Raw genomic sequence first — 20,546 nt, 5'->3', positions numbered from 1 at the left:
TATTTGTTGAGCACTTCCTATATTCCATGCTTATTCAGACAAGAATGATTCCATAGTGAACGAGACAAAGTCCCTACTTTCATGTAGCTTAACATTCTACTGAGGGGGCTAGATCATTAAAAAATACACAAACAAATACATAATGTGATTTTAGATAGTAATAAGTGCTCGTTGAAATTAAAGCAGAGTAAGAGAAAGAGTGAGGGGAAGATAATATTCTGTTTTAAATAGGGTGATTAAAGCAGGCCTTTTCAAAGAGATGAAATTTAAGCAGAAACTTGAGTAACTTGGAATAATTATTTTGACACAGCATTTCCAGTCAAAGGTAATAGGAAGTATAAGATCCCTAAATTAGGGATTTGGCATGAGATAAAATCTGTTAGTTATCCACCAAAATCTGTTTAGTGGCAACAGCAAGGAATATGGATCACTTCTTTAAGGATAAAATTAAAATTCTTGTGACACACAAAATGCTTACTGCTTCAGCCTGAGTGTGCCTGCCTCTACCTGCAGCCATCCTGCCCCTACTGCAGCCATCCTGCCTGGCCATGCTAAACCACTCACCCTCCCTGAATGTGCTAACATTTCTCACACCTCGACTCCTTTGCATAACATGTTTTGTCTTCTTAGCATGCACTGCTTCCTCCTATTTCACTTAGAGAATTTCAACTCATTCTTCAGAAATCCCTCCCTGACCACCAAGGTGCTCCTCCTGTGCATGCTCCAAGTTCTCAGCACAAATTCCTATCATTATCACCCTATTTTGTCTGCTGAGCCCCCAGACTAGCCTCACAAGATTTTAGGTTCTGGTCAAGATCTATCTTATTTACTATTGTATGCCGATAAATTACCACACGGCCTTGCACATAGGCAGTCTCAATGAATATTTATTGAGTCAATGAGTGAATAAATGAAGACAGACTGGATTCAAATTTTGGACTAACTTATCAGCCATGTAACATAAAATTTTGAACAAGTTGTATAACTCTCTGGACCTCAATTTCTTCATTTTAAAATGAGCATAACAATATCTACCTCTTAGAAATGAGGTGATTAAGTAACATTACATATGAAAAATCTCAGTACAGTACATGGCACAATGTAGATACTTAAAAAAATTCGTTGGCGGCCAGGCATAGTGGCTCATGCCTATAGTCCCAGTGCTTTACAAAGCCAAAGCAGGAGAATTGCTTAAGTTCAGGAGCTCTAGACTAGCCTGGGCAATATAGTGAGACTCCTTTCCCTCAAAAAATTAAAAAATTACCCAGGCATGGTGGTGCACACCTGTAGTCCCAGCTATTTGGGAGGCTGAGGCGTGAGGATTTATTAAGCTGAAGAGTTTGAGGCTGGAGTGAGCTACGATCATGCCACTGCACTCTAGCCTGGGTGACAGAGCCAGGACCCCATATCAATCAATCAATAAATAAAGTGACTCCTCGGTCAGCGCAGTGGCTCACACCTATAATGCCAGCACTTTGGGAGGCCGAGGTGGGTGGATCACTTGAGGTCAGGAGTTCGAGACCAGCCTGGCCAACATGGTGAAACCTTGTCTCTACTAAAATACAAAAAAAATTAGCCAGGCGTGGTGGCGTGTGACTATAATCCCAGCTACTCAGGAGGCTGAGGCAGGAGAATCACTTGAACCTGAGAGGTGGAGTTTGTAGTGAGCCGAAATTGTGCTACTGCACTCCAGCCTGGGCAACAGAGTAAGACTCCTTCTCAATTTAAAAAAAAAAAAAAAAAGAAGAAGTGTCTCCTCATGTGTTCAAGTTTTGTCATTAGATATCAGCAAAGGCTTTTGCACACAGATCATACAGATTTTATTATTAGTCTATAAAAATGTAAAAAAGTCTTTCTTACATCCCAACAGAAATTTGAAGGTCAGAATCTTCCTATAATAAAATAATCTCAAACTGTTGCATTTAATTAATATCCAACATTTATATCCAACACATTCAATATATTGAAGCTTGTCTCTCATGACCAATTTTCAAAACCTTTTTCCTGTTTCTTCTTGCTGCTGTCAGGCTTCTGGGAATGCTCCTTAAACCCAGCTGCCACTAATGAGGAATAAAAGATAAATATGTGACCCATTGTAACTGTGCTGAAAGACTAATGGCTTCTGGTAGCTTCTGAAAGACAGTTCATAGACAAGGGCATCCTTCATTAACATATGCTAATTCATGTGTGATTTCTTTTCTCTTTATGCCTTTTTTGTGCATTGTTCAAAATGTATATTCCTGTTTCTTGTCCTCATTCTACAGTCTTTTATTTGCATACAATTTTTGTCTCTTTGCTTCACATTCCTGAACTATCAAACTTTGAAATTTTTTAGTTTTTTCTATCTTATATCTTAAGATATCTTAAGTCTACATATTGGCTAAGTGATATTTTATTTATTTATGTAGGTTGACTATGTGAAAGGAAAACTGTGGTATAATGAAAGATGTTTTGCTAACAGAGAGCACTTTGAAGGTAAATTTTGATTAAAGATATACTGTATTAAGAGACTTTTACATATATGTGTAACTGAATGCAAGCTCAGCCTTTGGAATGGTCTTTTAAGTCCATTCCAAACTTTAGGCTGGGGAGGGTTTAAAAAGGGGCACTTGGGGTGGGAGGCATTCAGGAGTGATGCTGGGTGCAAGGTCTGTGTGTCCTGTCCCAGTGGCTATCTTGAGTCATGCTCCACCTGGAACATAGGCTAGTGTCATCTTCACGATGGCCAGGTTGTAGACTAACCTCCTTGAGGTAATCTCTGGAATTTCACAGCTGAGTCTCCATGTCTGATTTGTCTCAAAATTAGCCCCTGGAACTTCTAAGCAATCGCATAATTAGATAAGCCAGCAGTACAAGGGAGTGTCGGGTGGGAAGGGAGGGAAACCAAGAATTTCAAAGCATGTTTTCAAGGCTAAAAGCAAGAAAAGAAAAAGCAGTTTCAAAAATGCATTTTTAACCTAAGCCACTCAGTTGCAACTTTCCATTGTGAAATTCCATTCCATTTCTATGGAAAATGGGTGGCATAGTCGATCTGGCTACTTCCTGCTGAGAAGGGCCATAGTTAGGAGGTACCAGAATGGAATTTGTCCACCTGGAGTTGGAAATATTCTCGAGTTCCTAGACTTGCAGTAGGAATTTGCGGGAGCATTATGGTGCAGGGACATAGGAGTTTCTGAGAACATCTTTCCTGCATCCTTGTGCAGAGTATACAATAGCAATAAAATCCACAGCAGCCGAAGAGGACAATGAGCAAAATACCAATCGTGCTATATATGAAAGTCTTCCATGCACTAAGGGGCTGACTAAACCAATCCGTTATTGGGAGAAGGTATCTATAGCAGAATATGAGTATCCAATGCATGCATAGGTTAGGTTATATTGTGAGAATAATCTAGTATATATAGACAACAGTCTTAATGCACTAGTGCCACTTTAGGCTGCAGTCAGGATATCTACAGCCATATAGTTTTGTAAGGCCACTTGCCTAATCTGGAAGTTTCTTCAGTAAGAAGAGTGATGGCATGGTGGGTGTTATTAAAGGTAGCAGCCATATGCTTAGCCAGGGCCTCTACTTGTAATTCTACATCTATGGTCACTGCCTGGGGGAAAAAGATGGCTAGTGGGTAAAACCACCAGGATGCCCATTTTTGACAGTGGTGTCTGGCGTTTGTGCTTTCCCAGTTGGCAGGCAGAGTCTAGATGGAACACGATTCATCCTGGTAGGTAAGGGCGCTCCCAGATGCATCTGCCAGTCCAATCAAAGGATAGGAGGGGCCAACTGTGAGTGCCACAGGCCCATAAGCAGCCCCAGGGGGAAGGGTTGGCTCCATGTGAGAAGGAGCTGTTTTGCTACCCCAACCATATAATTGCTAGTCAGTTGGAGAGTTTGATTACATTGCTGGGGAGGTAACCATCCCATGTTACAGGTGTTAGCTTGAGGTGTGCTGCGGTTGTGGTGTTCAGTGCACAGTGGTGCTTGACCTATTACCTGTATTTGTACCTCTGTCAGCCATCTGACACCACTGTGTACAGCATATCCCAAGGTGGAGATGACATTGACCTGCTTGCAACTTAGTTGAAAAACATGTTTCCTGATTTCCTGGCAAATAGGAAATTCATGAGGCTTATGATGAGATGAGTTATGGCCATGAAAGGGAAATGGGTGACTTGCCCCATACCAGGTATAGAAATGACTCCAAGTACTTAGGTTGGTGGCTTGCACGCACCATGGCAAGCCTGCAGTGGAAGAAAGGGCAATTCCCCACAGACCCAGCAGTCTGTTCTATTCTGGAGGGAAGCCACCATTTGTGCCCATTCAGCAAAAAGGTTAGTTTCAGCAGAGATAAATAATGTATTCATGACTACAAAACTTGTTAAGAAGTTCATGTTAAGAAAAGGATAGTACTTATCTGTGTGTTTTTTCTTTAATACAGCTTTAGGTCTTTTCTTGGCACACATGAACAGGCAGGCTGGTTGTCTGAGGTATCAGGTTGAGGATGAGCCTTCACCTGAGTGTGATGTATCCAGGGTTTAATTCCAGCCAATTTGACAGATGAATGCATGGTCAGCAGTGCATCATAAGTCCCATCCATTTTTGACTAGCTGCCGGTCAGGTCCTTGTTTTTTTCCAAGACTTTTTAGCAGTACCTTAACTCTTGGTGGAAAGGGTGAAGGGGCTTGCCCCTAGGGTATGAGGACCTGGAAGCAGAAAACTGATGCATGGTTAGTAATGTCTGTCCTAACTGGTGTATGTATTGTTTAATTCTTAATTCATTTATTAGGTCTAAAGGCGGGACTCCCAGGGAGGGTCTTCCATAAACAATCTCAAAAGGGTTCAACCTGCTCCCACTTCGGGATGTTACCTTGACTCAGAGTAAGGCAATGGGAAAAATTCATCCCAAGTCAAATTACTTTCTTGACATATTTTGGCAATGCAATTTTTTTAGAGTGTGGCTTCTCTCTTTAGTTTTTCCTGTCATTGTGGTCTTTCAGATGACAATCTACAAGTTGTAGGAAGGGGTGAGTCACAGTTTGCCCTGACATTCCTGCAACCATCACAGTCTTTTTTGAATCAGAGGATAGGCAGATGTTAACTATAGAATATATAGCCCCCCATATCAATAAGAAAGTAAGTTTGTTCTCCATTGTCCATTATGCTCAGGGGTCCTGTGGGGACATGATGAAACGCTGGCTAAACGTACGAATTGAACAAGTTATAGGAGGACCTATGAATATTTATGAAAGTGGTCCTGACACATGCATATTGAACGAACATGCATATAACATATGACTCCGTTTACCTTGTGGGGAGACTTAATCGTTTTCTGGCATGGGCTTAGGTCCTGTTTATAATTTGATAGCTTATTGCCATAAAGAACCTGTTCTGTCAGTCTTATGATAATTAATAGTGGTCAATAGTAGTGTCTAAATCATAAAATGGAGGGAATATAATGAGGCATGCCTGACTTTCCATCCCATCATGGCTGGGGATTAAGTTTTTAAGGGTTTTTCTTGGGGTTCCCTTGGCCAAGGGGGAGGGTTTGTTCAGTTGGTAGGGGACTCAGTATTTTATTTTTTGGTTTATATTTCCTCTTTTTTGGTAAAGATATGCCAGAAGCAGTATCATCAATGGCCAAGTTTTACTTTGTCCCATACTAATGCTGGGGTGGTATGACTACCTGTCCCAGGTCCGTCATGCCCTCCAGTGGGACACCTATGGCCAAGGAACTTAGAGTCAAAAGACTTATAGCCAATTAAACATTTCAGTCCAGATTAGAATGGAGGTGGGCAGGCACTCATTAACCCTTAAAATTCCTTTTAAACAGCATAAGAGCTGAAAACCAAAAGCCAAAAACAAAGTTATAAAACTGACTTATGTATATATTTTATGCATTGGGCTGCTATAGTCTTAGCTTGTAGCAAATAGTTATACAAAACACAAGCATTTTGTTTAGCTGTTTAGGCATCTGTGTGCCTGTCCTTGATTTGGAGGTTCTGAACTAAGTTTATGCCTCAAAACCAGCCCTTATAATATCACATGACCACCACTTCTGCAATAGTCCCTGGGCCTAGAAGGATTGGATAGTTTCAATTTTGGAGGTAAAGTAAAACATAATTGGCAACATTTCAAACAAAATGGTCATAAGCCTTGCCTCATTCTGAGAATGACAGGAAAGGAAGCTCACAGGTAGCTAAACATTTAAATTATTTAGAATTAAGGCACAGAATAAATTATATTAATTCAGATGGGGCAAAATTAGTAAATGAATCTTAATGTTTTTTAATACAGGCTTGTCCTGTGTCCTATTAAGGCAGTATACTTTGATTGTTGCCTTTGTCTGGGTCTAAAGATGAGGTTTTGGTTGACTTGAGATTGGTATCAGATACTGGCAGAGTCAGCGTCTTCTTTAGATGAGGTATGTCCATCTAGGAGTCAAAGCCCTGTAACTTAACAGCACATGGATTAGTTAATGGCACCTGTTAAGGACATTTTCAAGAGGCTGGAGATGGTGATACTGGAGTCTATGACCTGACTGGAAGCCATAAAAAGATTTACAGACTTGCATTGATTAATTTTTATAGCTTTGATGAGCCCAAGAAATAAGTCAGAGATTTAATTTAGGATTTGATTTCAAGGACGTTTGTGAAAGATGTTAAAAGGCTCAAAACATTTGGTCAAAATAGAATGATAGGTCATTGTAAAACAATATTCATCTAACCAAAGTGATAATCAAAAGGCTTTAAGGGCAACATAGAAGGTTATGTGGCTGTAAAAACCTTAACCCTTTTAAATCTGAGGTTTTTTAAGCTATCAAAAATCTAATAAAGACAACATAGAAATTATCTTGATAAGATGTAAAATCTTACATCTGATATAGGCCATCCATGGATATGGCATATGACATAGGCCATCTATGGCATGCTTAGACTTTCTATCTTGTCCTATATTATCTCTTTCCTAAACAACCATTTTACTTTAGGACAGAAATTTACCATATAAGATATTTCCTCATACAAAATTATTTTAATAAGAACACAACTTACAGAATTATATATTACCTAGTATTTTTATTTTTAATAACTTTAAACTTTAGTGAAAGCTTAGGGAGCAAGAAATCCTGAACTGTTTATCAGATGTTAACATTTTATAGATGAAATAATTCTACAAGTTTTATAAACATGTTTTCCCACATCATAACCCGTTTTTAGTTGGAAATGACCCAGACATCTAAATAAGCATCCAAAATAATTTTAAGATTTTAATTTCATTTAAAGTTTACCTGCAAGCATTTACCCCATTTACATGTAACTTGATTTTTTCATTTTTAATCATTTATCTAGATTACTTTTGAAAACGGAGATATTAGACAGCACTAGTCATCATTTAAAGTTATTTTCCTGTTAACCATTTTTAAAGCTTGTAAACATCAGGGATTCACCTAAGAACCTTAAAGTTAAACACATGGGCATTTTGCTGACAACTTAGAAGATTCAGCTGTTTTTATTGAACCACCAATATTACATTAGTCTTATTTATCAAAAAAAATCATACAAAGATCATTCTGCTTTTGGCTGGGTTTATAGCCTTATAACTTTTATGCCAAATCCAGACAGCTTAATATATCTAGCAGAGGCAAATACAAAACATATCTAATCAGTAAACTCAGACAAAAATGTATGCTGACACTTCTGAAGACATTTCTATGTTAATTTTATTAATCATATTTAAAACCAGTTTTATTTATCAAAGATGCATGTGCACTTGAAGAGCTTTTGGATTTCATTTATGAGTACTCATTTACTTATAAGCCAGCTTGGTAGTGTGCCAGATATGACACATCACATAATACATCAACATCACATAAATATATCTAAACATATATATGCACACACAAATATCCAATAGCTTTTACCTTAGAATTCTAGCCACAAGATAGCAATATAATCTCATCATTTTATAAAAGATAGCTGGATCTGAATTATTTTTGTGACAAAATTGGAATCTGTTCACATGACTGAACTTTGTTTGCCTTAGTAGGTAATCCAAGAAAGGCAATGGACCAAAATTTGGCTAAAGCAGTCTTTATGGCAGTTCAGTTTTGTTTTTTATTTTACTTTAAGTTCCAGGATACAAGTGCAGAACGTGTAGGCTCGTTACATAGGTATATATGTGCCATGGTGGTTTGCTGCATCTATCAACTGTCATCTAGGTTTTAAGCCCCACATGCATTAGCTATTTGTCCTAATGCTCTCTCCCCCCTTGCCCCCCACCTGCCAACTGGCCCTGGTGTGTGTTGTTCCCTTCCCTGTGTCCATGTGTTCTCACTGTTCAACTCCCACTTATGAGTAAGAACATGTGGTGTTTGGTTTTCTTCTGTTCCTGTGTTAGTTTGCTGAGGATTATGGCTTCCAGCTTCATCCATGTCCCTGCAAAGGACATGATCTCATTCCTTTTTAGGGCTGCATAGTATTCCATGGTGTACATGTACCCGTTTTCTTTATCTCGTCTATCATTGATGGGTATTTGGGTTGGTTGCATGTCTTTGCTATTGTAACTAGTGCTGCAATACAGTAGCAAGTAGATAAGGGCCCAAATGCGCATGTGCCTTTATAGTAGAATGATTTATTTTCCTTAGAGTATATACCCAGTAATGGGATTGCTAGGTCAAATGACATTTCTGGTTCTAGATCCTTGAGGAATTGCCACACTGTCTCCACAATGGCTGAACTAATTTACATTCCCACCAACAGTGTAAAAGCGTTCCTATTTCTCCACAGCCTTGCCAGCATCTATTGTTTCTTGGCTTTTTAATAATCACCATTCTGACAGGTATAAGATGGTATCTCATTGTGGTTTTGATTTGCATTTCTTTAATGATTAGTGATGTTGCACTTTTTTTTCATATGTTTCTTGGCCGCATAAATGTCTTATTTTGAGAAGTGTCTGTTCATATCCTTTGCCCACTTTTTGATGGGATTTTTTTTTCTTGTAAATTTGTTTAAGTTCCTTGTAGATTCTTTGTAGATTCTTGGGTAGATTACAAAAATATTCTCCCATTCTGTAGGTTGCCTGTTCCCTCTAATGATAGTTTCTTTTGCTGTGCAGAAGCTCTTTAGTTTAATTAGATCCTGTTTGTCAATTTTGGCTTTTCTTACAATTGCTTTTGGTGTTTTCATCATGAAGTCTTTGCCCATGCCTATGTCCTGAATGGTATTGCCTAGGTTTTCTTCCAGGATTTTTATGGCTTTGGGTTTTACATTTAAGTGTTTAATCCATCTTGAATTAATTTTTCTATAAGGTGTGAGGAAGGGGTTCAGTTTCAGTTTTCTGCATATGGCTAGCCAGTTTTCCCAGCACCATTTATTAAATAGGGAATTCTTTCCCCATTGCTTGTTTTTCTCAGGTTTTTCGAAGATGAGATGGTTGTAGATGTGTGGTGTTATTTCTGAAGTCTCTGTTATGTTCCATTGGTCTAGATGTCTGTTCTGGTACCAGTACCATGCTGTATTGGTTACTGTAGACTTGTAGTATAGTTTGAAGTCAGGTAGCATGATGCTTCCAGCTTTGTTCTTTTTGCTTAGGATTGTCTTGGCTATACGGGCTCTTTTTTGGTTCCATACCATTGACATTCCTTACAGAATTAGAAAAAACTAATTTAAATTTCATGTGGCAGTTCAGTTTTTAAAAGTCTCTTTTATCCATTTTTTCTTCCATTCCAAATGAGCTTCCAATGTTTACATTTCAGTTAGAACATAAATAATGAGTCTTAGCACCACAGCTTAGTAAAAGCAGATTCAAGGCAGGCAGAAAAAAAAAGAAGATAGAGAACTTTAGAACTGTGATTAACTTTATAGTTGCAAATTAACCATGTGAGCTCTGACTTTTTTTTGCTATAACTTGCCCATCAGTTTAAAATGTGCACAGAAATGGACCATAATATGTAACCAGCTGGAGTCCCAAAGAGGATGACAAAATCAGGGGCCTTTAGTGAGCAGAGGAGCAGCCTATATTGATGCCTTGCTTTTGCCTCTGTATCAATAATTCCCTGCAACTAGATTGCCAGGAGTTGGGTGAATCCTCCTTCTTTTACACAACCAGTGTTGATGGTACCATTCATGGTCCCAATAGGCATGCCTGTGTAAATTTTGCCACACAGGAGAGCCAAACATGTAAAAGAATTAATTTCCCCAACAGTCTAATGACTGGCAATGACCAGTATAGCCTTTTTTTAACACATCAACCTTAATCTAAGTTCAGGTCCTGCTGCAATCCCAGTAAGCAGTAATGGAAGGGCAACAAATGAGATGGCAAAACAAGTGGACAGAAAGGGCAAAAGAATTAGAGTTGGGACTGTTTAAACATTTATCCCAGGTATTTCCGACAAATAACATTGAAAACCATAAGTGGGATACAGGCCCATTTAGATAACCCACAGAAGAATTCACATGCTTCTTTCCCCCATAAGATTTGGCACAGCTCTGGGAAGTACTTTGGGGTCCGAGAAAGAGCAACCCAGCCAAGAACCAGGGTGACAAAAGTTGTTCTACTTCAGGGTTGGATCCCTAGATTGAGTGGGGGGCTTAGACAGGCTACCTTAAAGGGTAGAGAAAGAAGGAAAGAAAGTTGCAAGTAGATAAGGGCCCAAATGTAGATCACATACATACACAGATTCAGATGGTGCACTCCCAGGCTGATTCCCCATCAAGGGGACTAGATAAAAGTCCTGAAACCTTGTCTCAACTTCAGATGGCCCCATGAGCAGCTAGGTCAAAACAGAACAAAGCTCAAGTGGTGCCACAGATAAAGATGGTGTACCTGCCCAGACAATGTCACAAGCAGCTACATCCAAATGGAGCAGAGCTCAAGTGTTACCACATAAGAGACAGAGGAGACCTGGATGCATTCCAGTTGACTTATCCAGTTCTGAAGTCTGTTAGCCTCTTCACTTGTCACTTTCCCTGCACCAGCAAAGTGTAGTAGGCAGCTAACGCCATGACAGGGAGAGAAGGGAGATTTCCTGAGACTAAAGTATCTCAGCAGCTGCCAGGAAAATGCCCAGAGCCCCAGCTGCAGGGTCAGCTAGCCATCAGCAGCTAATATTCATGAGCAACTCTTGTCCCATCCAGTAGCATGAATAGGAAAGCCCTGGCACACTGCTGCGGCCAATTGCCCCACTCGTTGCAAACCAGGTTGACAGACTAGACCACTCAAAATGCAGACTCCCTAAAGGGACTACCAAATTTGTAATGAATGCAAGCTTGGCTGCTTGCCACATATAAAGCCAAATGAACAAGGATGAGATGCAGTGAAAGGAAAGTGACTTTTATTCCAAAAGCCAGCAGTTGGGAGAGTGGCCAGGCTCATGCCTTTAAAAGACCATTCCAAACTTTAGGCTGGGGAGAGGAGTTTAGAAGGGGGAACTTGGGGTGGGAGGCATTCAGGAGTGATGCTGGGTGCAAGGTCTGTGTGCCCTGTCCCAGTGGCTATCTTGAGTCATGCTCCACCTGGAACATAGGCTGGTGTCATCTTCACGATGGCCAGGTTGTAGACTAACCTCCTTGAGGTAATCTCTGGAATTTTACAACTGAGTCTCCATGTCTGATTTGTCTCAAAATTAGCCCCTGGAACTTCTAAGCAAGAACATAATTAGATAAGCTAGCAGTGCATGGAGTGTCGAGTGGGAAGGGAGGGAAACAAAGTTCCAAAGTATGTTTTCAAGGCAAAAATCAAGAAAGGAATAAAAAAAGTTTTAAAATGCATTTTGAATCTAAGCTACTCAGTTACAACTAGATTAAATAAAATGACATAAAATAAAACTAGAACAAAATATAAAGATAAGTTTGCTTTATATAAGTTAATGGCCTAAAACAAAAAAAATTCTAATTTAAATCTGAGACAATAGGTACACTTGAAATAGGGATAAGAAAATTAGATTTGAGTATACATTACTTGATGATACATAACTTTTATTATTATTATTTTCATTTACCATAAGTTTACTTGCAAAAATAATTTCTATGATTTTCATGAAGACTATTAAGACTAACCCTTCCAGTTTTAGAAATACAGATATGCTCATAATTCCTGTACCCTTGTATTTATTTCACAGTTGATTATGTTACAGTTACCTTTGAGAGAAACAGAACCCTAAGTGAGGTATGATATTGAATATTTTATAAGTTAAGAAATTTTGTTGTGGGATTGGGGACTTCATGGATTGGGATTAATCTAAAAAATGGCAATTCTACAGACTGAAGGGCTTCACAATCACTCTTTGCTCCCAGTGGTGTTTCTACTTGGGTTTATTAGTACTTACCTAATTATGTTAATCAGGACCTAAGCAATGATTCTAGAAAAACAATTCGTACCAGAAAGACATGCATTGCAATGTTTTCTGGGCTCATATCCCTCAGAAGAGATGCACAGACATTAAGGATTTTTTTTTTTTTTGAGACAGAGTCTCGCTCTGTCTCCAGGCTGGAGCGCAGTGGCATGATCTTGGCTCACTGCAACCTCTGCCTCCCAGGTTCAAGCAATTCTCCTGCCTCAGCATACCAAGTAGCTGGGACTACAGGCATGCTCCACCACGTCCAGCTAATTTTTGTATTTTTAGTAGAGACAGGGTTTCACCATGTTGGCCAGGATGGTCTTGATCTCTTGACCTCGTGACCCACCCCCCTTGGCCTCCCAAAGTGCTGGGGTTACAGGCGTGAGCCACCAAACCCAGCCACATTAAGGATTTTTTAAAAAACAATTGTGATCAGTCAGAGCAACACAATGGTTGTTAATTTATTTTCCTACTGTTACTAAAACACCAGGGATTCAGTCTAGGTCCTGCTGCTTGCTGTATAGACTGCCAGTCACTGAGTCAACAAGTATTGCCAGGGGGAAGGCTTTAATCGGGTGCTGCAGCCAAGGAGAATGGTAGATAAAAATCTCAAACCTGTCTCTCTGAGTAAAATTGGGGGATTTACACAGAAAGGAAGGTAGGAAAACAGGAATTAGAGATGGGTAAAGAGGCAATCATGATAGATGAGGAGTCTGACTTCTCATTATCTGGATGCAGTGATCCGTTGAGTTTCAGTTCCTTGCCTAAGGGTCAAGTTTCTTGCCCAAGCGTCGATTTCCTAAAGAAGGAATTCAGATGAGACAAATGTAGGTTTTAAGACCAGAGAGTTTAAAGACCAGTGGGTTTTAAGACCAGGGAGGGAGGGTTAATTTCTATGTTTGTTCAAAAAACTGTAAATATTACTTCTATGAACAATTGGGCTAGTTTCACTAAGAGAATTAGAACTTATATTTCAAAAACAGCATTAATTTTTCCCTTCTTTTTTTTTATAGTCAAGCTCTTGTTTTTATAGTCAGGAACCATTTCTTGAATGGGTACCCTGCTTACCTCACATTTTTAAAGGAATAAAAATGTTTCCAACTGTGCTAACATTTCTTGTTGACCAAGAGCATGGTACTGGAGTTTACCTCTTCTATAACAAGGTAGGCCTTATATCCCAGAGGGAATTTATCTTGACATGACAACAATAAAAATTTACCTTAGCAAAAGTTATTTTCAAGTTCTTGTTATGTCTGGCAATAGAACCTATAAAATTGGCTACAGCAAAATTATTTAAAATCAATAATATAGCTTGACACTTTAGAGATTTCTCGCCTGGTCGTCATTCATTTTGATGAAAATGGAAAACGTGATGCTGTATGCATAGTGATTCTCCCTTGCTAATTCTCTAAAGAATATAAGCTGGGATTTTTCTATACAAATTTAAGATTCCATAAAATGGTTAATTAAACAGAAAAAAATGGAAGTAATTGCCACAGATCTATATTTTTTCTTCCAAACGTCCTTAACCCTACCTGTGAATTAGAATTCTTCTTAGAGCCATTAAAAAACACATAAACTGACAGTTGTGATGGCTCATGCCTGTAATCCCAGCAACTCGGGAGGCTGAGGCAGGAGGCTTGAGGCCAGGATTTCAAAACCACAGTGAGGCACTACTGCACTCCAGCACACCAGGTAAGGTGACAGAGCAAAACCCAGTCTGAGAAAACAAACAAGCAAGCAAACAAAAAAACAAACAAACAAATAAAACCATAAGTTCAGCCCCTATCATCAAGATTGTAGGGAAGGAAAAAGCTCTTTCCTCCATCTTCTTATGTTCAATGAGTGGAGCCTTGCAAATTAAACTGAAAAAAAAATATTAATAGGAGAAAACAGTTTATTTACATGTGCAGTGTGCACACATGGGAAACTCAGTGATGAGGTTAAAATTTGGAAGTTAGGTACCATCTTTTTGTTGTTGTTGTTGTTGTTGTTTTTGAGACAGAGTCTCGCTCTGTTGCCCAGGCTGGAGTGCAGTGGTGCAATCTCGGCTCACTGCAAGCTCCGCCTCCCGGGTTCACGCCATTCTCCTGCCTCAGCCTCTCCGAGTAGCTGGGACTATAGGCACCCGCCACCATGCCTGGCTAATTTTTTGTATTTTTAGTAGAGACAGGGTTTCACCGTGGTCTTGATCTCCTGACCTCGTGATCTGCCTGCCTCGGCCTCCCAAAGTGCTGGGATTACAAGCGTGAGCCACCGCGCCTGGACGGTTAGGTACCATTTTAATAGGTGAAGGGGAGAGGGAGAAAACCATTTATGGAAAAACAAATTGCTTTTAAAAAAAAGAAAAAAAGATAAATGGGTTTTCAGGACAGCAAACAGGAGATACGATTTTTTTTGTTGTTGGTTGGTTTTTTGGGGTTTTTTTGAGATGGGGTCTCGCTCTGCTGCCCAGGCTGGAGTGCAATGGTGCAATCTTGGCTCACTGCAACCTCAGCGCACTGCAACCTCTGCCTCCCAGGCTCAAGCGATTCTCCTGCCATAGCCTCCCAAGGAGCTGGGATTACAGGTGCCCGCCACCACACCTGGCCAATTTTTGTATTTTTTAGTAGAGATGGGGTTTTGTCATGTTGGCCAGGCTGGTCTTGAACTCCTGACCTCAAGTAATCCACCCACGTTGGCGTCCCAAAGTGCTGGAATTGCAGGCATGAGCCACAGCGCCTGGCCAGGAGATATGAAAGTTTTTGATAATGTTTGTAAATCTAGGTATGAATGGTCTTTCCTTCTCCTTCAGGGCTATAAAACTCCTCTGGAGAAGGGATTTGAGACAGGTTTTATTTACATTCTTCCTTCTAGGAGTAGATCTGCCCCAAGGAGGAATTTCTGTCAGCCTCATTTCCCAGCAGTTCCTGCTTTTAGTCAGACACAAAAGGCTCCAAAGTTTTTTCTCTGCATCTGTTGAATCTCAACAGTCTTCAGCTTAAAATTATCCTTATATAAAAGTGGCATTTTTTTGTTTTGAGACAGGATCCCTGTCACCCAGGCTGGAGTGCAGTGGAGCGATCTTGGTTCACTGCAACCTCTGCCTCCCGGTTTCAAGAGATTCTCCCACCTCAGCCTCCCAAGTAACAGAAATTACAGGTGTGTGCCACCACGCCAGCTAATTTTTGTATTTTTAGTAGAGACAGGGTTTTGCCATGTTGTCCAGGCTGGCCTCGAACTCCTGGCCTCAAGTGATCCACCCAGCTCGGCCTCTCAAAGTGCTGGGATTACAGGTGTAAGCCACTGCACCTGGCCAAAAGTGGCATATTTTGAGGTCTCATATCTCTTTTTTTTTTTCTTTTGAGATGGTCTCACTCTCACTCAGGCTGGAGTGCAGTGGTGTGATCATAGTTCACCACAGACTCTAACTCCTGGCTCAAGCGATCCTCTGCCTCAGCCTGCTTAGTAGCTGGGACTACAGGTTCATGCCACCATGCCTGGCTAATTTTTAATTTTTTTTTTAATGCAGCTGGGTCTCACTTTGTTGACCAGGCTGTTCTCAAATGCCTAGGCTCAAGCAATCCTCTCACATAGGCCTCCCAAAGTGCTGAGATTACAAGCCACTTTTATATAAAGATAATTTTAAGCTGAAGACTGCGCCTGGCCTGAGGTGTCATATTCTGATCCCATTTAAAATAATGGTTGAATAGAACTGGGGTGTTGCTCAGGCATCCACACTTTTGGCATGATGGTCATAAGCATGGGCTTTGGAGTCTGTCTGGCAAGTTCAGCAGTGATTCTGTAATAAACCTCTCTTTGCTGTTAATTATAGAGCTTTCAACAAGTTATTTAATCTCCTAAACTTCATTTTCAACAACTATAAGATGGGTGTGGCAGGGGCCAGAGTGGTGGAGTAAAGAGATAACAATTACTGCTAATCCTTCTAGTTCTATGTTGTGTTAGTGAGTGTATCTCTCTCTTAATCAAAATGCAAGTAACAGGAAATTCTAAAATTTGTAACACAGACTAGTCTTATGACTTGCTCATTCTTTGTTTACCTAGGTCAGGAAAACTGCCATTGCCTCTGTGAGCACCCTGAGAAATAATGAACCAAATTCACAATCAAAATTTCCAATTTTTCGGTTTCCTTCATCATTCTCTTCTCCCGTTGGAATGGTATTTCATCCCCGAAGCCACTTTTTGTATGCTTATGGCAATCAGGTGCGTACACATGGAACTTCAGTCTGTGTTAGAGTTAAATCATCCACCTACTGTATGCTGCATGGCTGTACATTAAGAACAGAGCTTCTCTGATGACCTAGAGATGGCAGTGGGAGGGAAGACAATATTTATTGACTATTTATTGTATACTAAGCTTGGTGTCCATTATCAGTTTTTACCTTTCAGGTAGTTCATTGGCTGATGAACATGAGCCATGGGTACATCAGAGTTAGCTTGAATGTTGCCAATTACTATACATGTCTTTCTAGCTCTGAATTAATTAGATTTTGCCACTAATCCCATCAAAAGTGTATTTCTAACTGGTGTTTCCAGCATTTAATGTTTGCCTTTTTCTGTTTGACTTTGTCTGAGCTTGACTTTCTGGCTCTGTTGTTCTTTAAGTTCCTCCTGGTAGCATTTTCCACCGTCTGGCTGCTCCTTCAGTCAGTTCTGTATCAGTACACTGAAAGCTTGGTAAAGGAGTAGTTATACCATCTACGGAGCATCTGACAGTTTAAAAAAGTAAGGGCCACAGATTATGAAACATTAAGCAAACTTTGGAACAAAGAAAGTACTGCAATGACTTCCAAAGAAGGAACTAATTCAGTTTCTCAAATATCTATATTATGTGCAAAATTTAGAGATTTTAAAGATGATACCCTGTTTCTAGGTCTTCTTAAAACTCTCTTCCATATTTTAGTTTTTCACACTAAATGTTTATGTATTAATCCATTCTCACACTGCTATAAAGAACTGTCCGAGATGGGGTAATTTATAAAGAAAAGAGGTTTAATTGACTCACAGTTGTGCCTGGCTGGGAAGGCCTCGGAAAACTTACAATCATCGTGTCTGGAATTGGTTCCTTCCGGTGGGTTCTTGGTCTCGCTGACTTCAAGAATGAAGCTGCAGACCCTCGCGGTGAGTGTTACAGCTCTTAAAGATGGTGTGTCCAGAGTTTGTCCCTTTAGATGTTCAGATGTGTCCAGAGTTTCTTCCTTCTGGTGGGTGCGTGGTCTCGCTGACTTCAGGAGTGAAGCCGCAGACCTTCGCAGTGAGTGTTACAGCTCTTAAAGGTGGCACATCCAGAGTTGTTTGTTCCTCCCGGTGGGTTTGTGGTCTTGCTGATTTCAGGAATGAAGCCGCAGACCCTCACGGTGAGTGTTACAGCTCATAAAGATAGTGTGGACCATGAGTGAGCAGCAGCAAGACTTATTGTGAAAAGCGAAAGAACAAAGCTTCCACAGCATGGAAGGGGACCCGAGTAGCTTGCTGTTGCTGGCTCGGGTGGCCAGCTTTTATTCCCTTATTTGGCCCCACCCACATCTTGCTGATTGGTCCATTTTACAGAGCACTGATTGGTCCATTTTACAGAGTGCTGATTGGTCCATTTTACAGAGTGCTGATTGGTGCGTTTACAATCCTTTAGCTAGACACAGAGTGCTGACTGGTGCGTTTACAAACCTTTAGCTAGACACAGAGCACTGATTGGTGTGTTTTTACAGAGTTCTGATTGGTGCGTTTACAAACCTTTAGCTAGACACAGAGCGCGGATTGGTGTGTTTACAATCCTCTAGCTAGACAGAAAAGTTCTCCAAGTCCCCACTCGACCCAGGAAGTCCAGCTGGCTTCACCTCTCAATCTCCTCTCTAAACAGGACACCCCAAATGCTGTTGGGAATTGGCCGATGATAGCTCTAGCTACTTCCTGCTGGATGGGGTGAAGAAAGGGCCCTGCAGTTGTAGTGTCCTCCAGAGGGGAACTCTTTAGGCCAGCGAAAGGGCCAGTGGGTCAGTCCAGGTGTCCTCGGTAGAAGTTGTTAGTTGAGCTCATTTGGGTTCCATTTGTAAGACCATCTATAGTTTGATGGCCTTGGTCCTAGAGGAAACAAATTTGACAAGGAGGTTAAAAATACAGGGCCCAAAGGTGAGTAATAGCAAGATGGCTGTCACAGGACCTAGAAAGGGGAGAAGTCATGTTGCCCAACTCCAGAGGTTGGTATAAGAGTTTGAAAGGCGTTGTCTAATTTCAGAAGCCTTTTCCTGTAAACGCTGGGCAGCATCTCTTATTATCCCTGACTGGTTAGTGTAAAAACAACACTCTTTCCCTGAGAAGGTGCAGAGTCCTCCTTTCTCAGCAGTGAGGAGGTCTAGGCCTTGGCGGTTTTGGAGAGTCACTGCTGCCAAAGAGTCTATTTAGGATTGTAGAGTAAAGATAGATTTCATTATTTCTTGCAGACTGTCTGAGAGGCAGATATAGGTTGAAGTTCCACATAAGAAGAATATGCCTTTGCTGGGTAGACAGAAATTTACCCTGCCTTTTAAAGGAATAGGGTACGCTGTTTTTTCTTGACTACTTCTATCTCTCTCTTTCCTTCTGTCTTTGACTTTGTCTCTCTCTTTCTCTTTCTTTCTCTCTGACTTTCTGTCTCTTTATCTCTTTCCTTTCTGCTGGTATTTCCCTGCCTCTGCCAGACACTTATGCTGTTCTCATCTCTCCTTCCCCTTTTTGATGGCTTCGGCAGTGTAAGACTGCCACCTCCTTGGGTTTTTGCACTGCGTGCAATAACTCCATAATTTCCTTGTGGTATTTAATGGGGTTCCCCCAGAGGTTAGGAACTCCCTTTCTTTCCATATTGCAGCATGGGCATGTAGGATTAGATAAGCATACTTGCTGTCTGTATACACATTTATACTTTTTCCCTTTCCCAGTTCTAAGGCTCAGGTAAGTGCCACTAGTTCTGCTAACTGGGCGCTGGCCCCTGGGGGAAGAGGCTTACTTTCAAGTACAGTTACATCACTAACTATGGCATAACCTGCCCTTCGTATCCCATTCTCCACAAATGAACTTCCATCAATATATAGGTTAAGGTCAGGATTAGCTAAGGGGACTTCTAAGAGATCATCTCGGGTGGCATAAATCTGGACTATAATTTGTTGGCAGTCATGCTTGATTGGTTCCCCATCCTCTGGGAGAAAAGTAGCAGGGTTGAGGGCCACACGCATACGTATTTGAAGCACCAGCCCCTCAAGGAGTAGCGCCTGGTATCTAAGTAGGCAGTTGTCTGATAGCCATAAACTTCCTTTGGCACCTAGTATGTCATTTACATCATGAGTAGTCCAGACAGTGGGATCCTTTCCTTGTATTATTTTGATAGCCTTTGACACTAAGACGGCCACCACCACAACTACCCTTAAACAGTGAAGCCAGACTTTTGCTACTACATCAACTTCTTTACTTAGGTATGCCACTGGTTGTGGGGTTGTCTCACAAGTCTGAGTAAGGACTCCAAGAGCTATCCCTGCTCTCTCTGTGATGTATAAAGAGAAGTTTTGTCCTGTGGGAAGGCTTAAAGCTGGAGGTTGTACTAGGGCCTGCTTTAAGGTTTTGAAGGCTGTTTCTGCCTCTGGTTCCCATTCTACTAGATGAGTATTTGCCCTCTGGGTCTCCTTGATTAGAGTATAGGGGGGCCTGGCTATCTCGCTCTATCCAGGGATCCATAGTTGGCAAAAGCCGGTGATTCCAAGGAACCCCCGCAGCCGTTTTAATGTCTTAGGGCAAGGATAAGCCAGTATAGGCTGTATTTGTTCCTTGCTGAGGGCCCTGGTTCCTCTGGCTAAGATTAGGCCTAGATATTTGACCTGCTGTAGGCAAAGCTGGGCCTTCGACCTAGATGCCTTGTACCCTTGATTAGCTAGAAAGTTCAAGAGATCTAGAGTAGCCTGCTGACAGAAGAGTGGCAGAGTGAAGGGGCAACAGCCTCTTAAAAAACCATTAGATCTCGTGAGAACTCACTATCACGAGAACAGCATGGGGAACCGCCCCCATGATCCAATCACTTCCACCTGGTTCCTTCCTCAACACCTGGGGATTATGGGGATTATAATTCAAGATGAGATCTGGGTAGGGACACAAAGCCTAACCATATCCGTTTTGGGGTTTTTGTGGGTTTTTTTGTTAGTTTGTTTTTGAGACGGAGGCTTGTTCTGTCACCCAGGCTCACTGCGACCACCACCT

The 20,546-nt window shown here is 40.9% G+C and overlaps 1 protein-coding gene across 2 annotated transcripts in view; it reads left to right on the top strand.

Annotated features, from left to right (window-relative positions):
- CATSPERB (cation channel sperm associated auxiliary subunit beta) overlaps positions 1–20,546 on the top strand; it is a 154,375-nt gene that overhangs the window by 46,128 nt on the left and 87,701 nt on the right. For both annotated transcript variants that reach the window (XM_003832770.5, XM_055097951.1), the window contains 4 exons: positions 2,409–2,475; positions 12,111–12,157; positions 13,343–13,492; positions 16,374–16,532. In XM_003832770.5, coding sequence (XP_003832818.2) covers positions 2,409–2,475; positions 12,111–12,157; positions 13,343–13,492; positions 16,374–16,532 — 423 coding nt within the window. The remainder of the gene's footprint in view (positions 1–2,408; positions 2,476–12,110; positions 12,158–13,342; positions 13,493–16,373; positions 16,533–20,546) is intronic.

Source organism: Pan paniscus, chromosome 15 (assembly GCF_029289425.2).
Source record: "Pan paniscus chromosome 15, NHGRI_mPanPan1-v2.0_pri, whole genome shotgun sequence".
Taxonomy (NCBI): Eukaryota; Metazoa; Chordata; class Mammalia; order Primates; family Hominidae; genus Pan; species Pan paniscus.
This window is presented reverse-complemented; position numbering and strand designations above follow the sequence as displayed.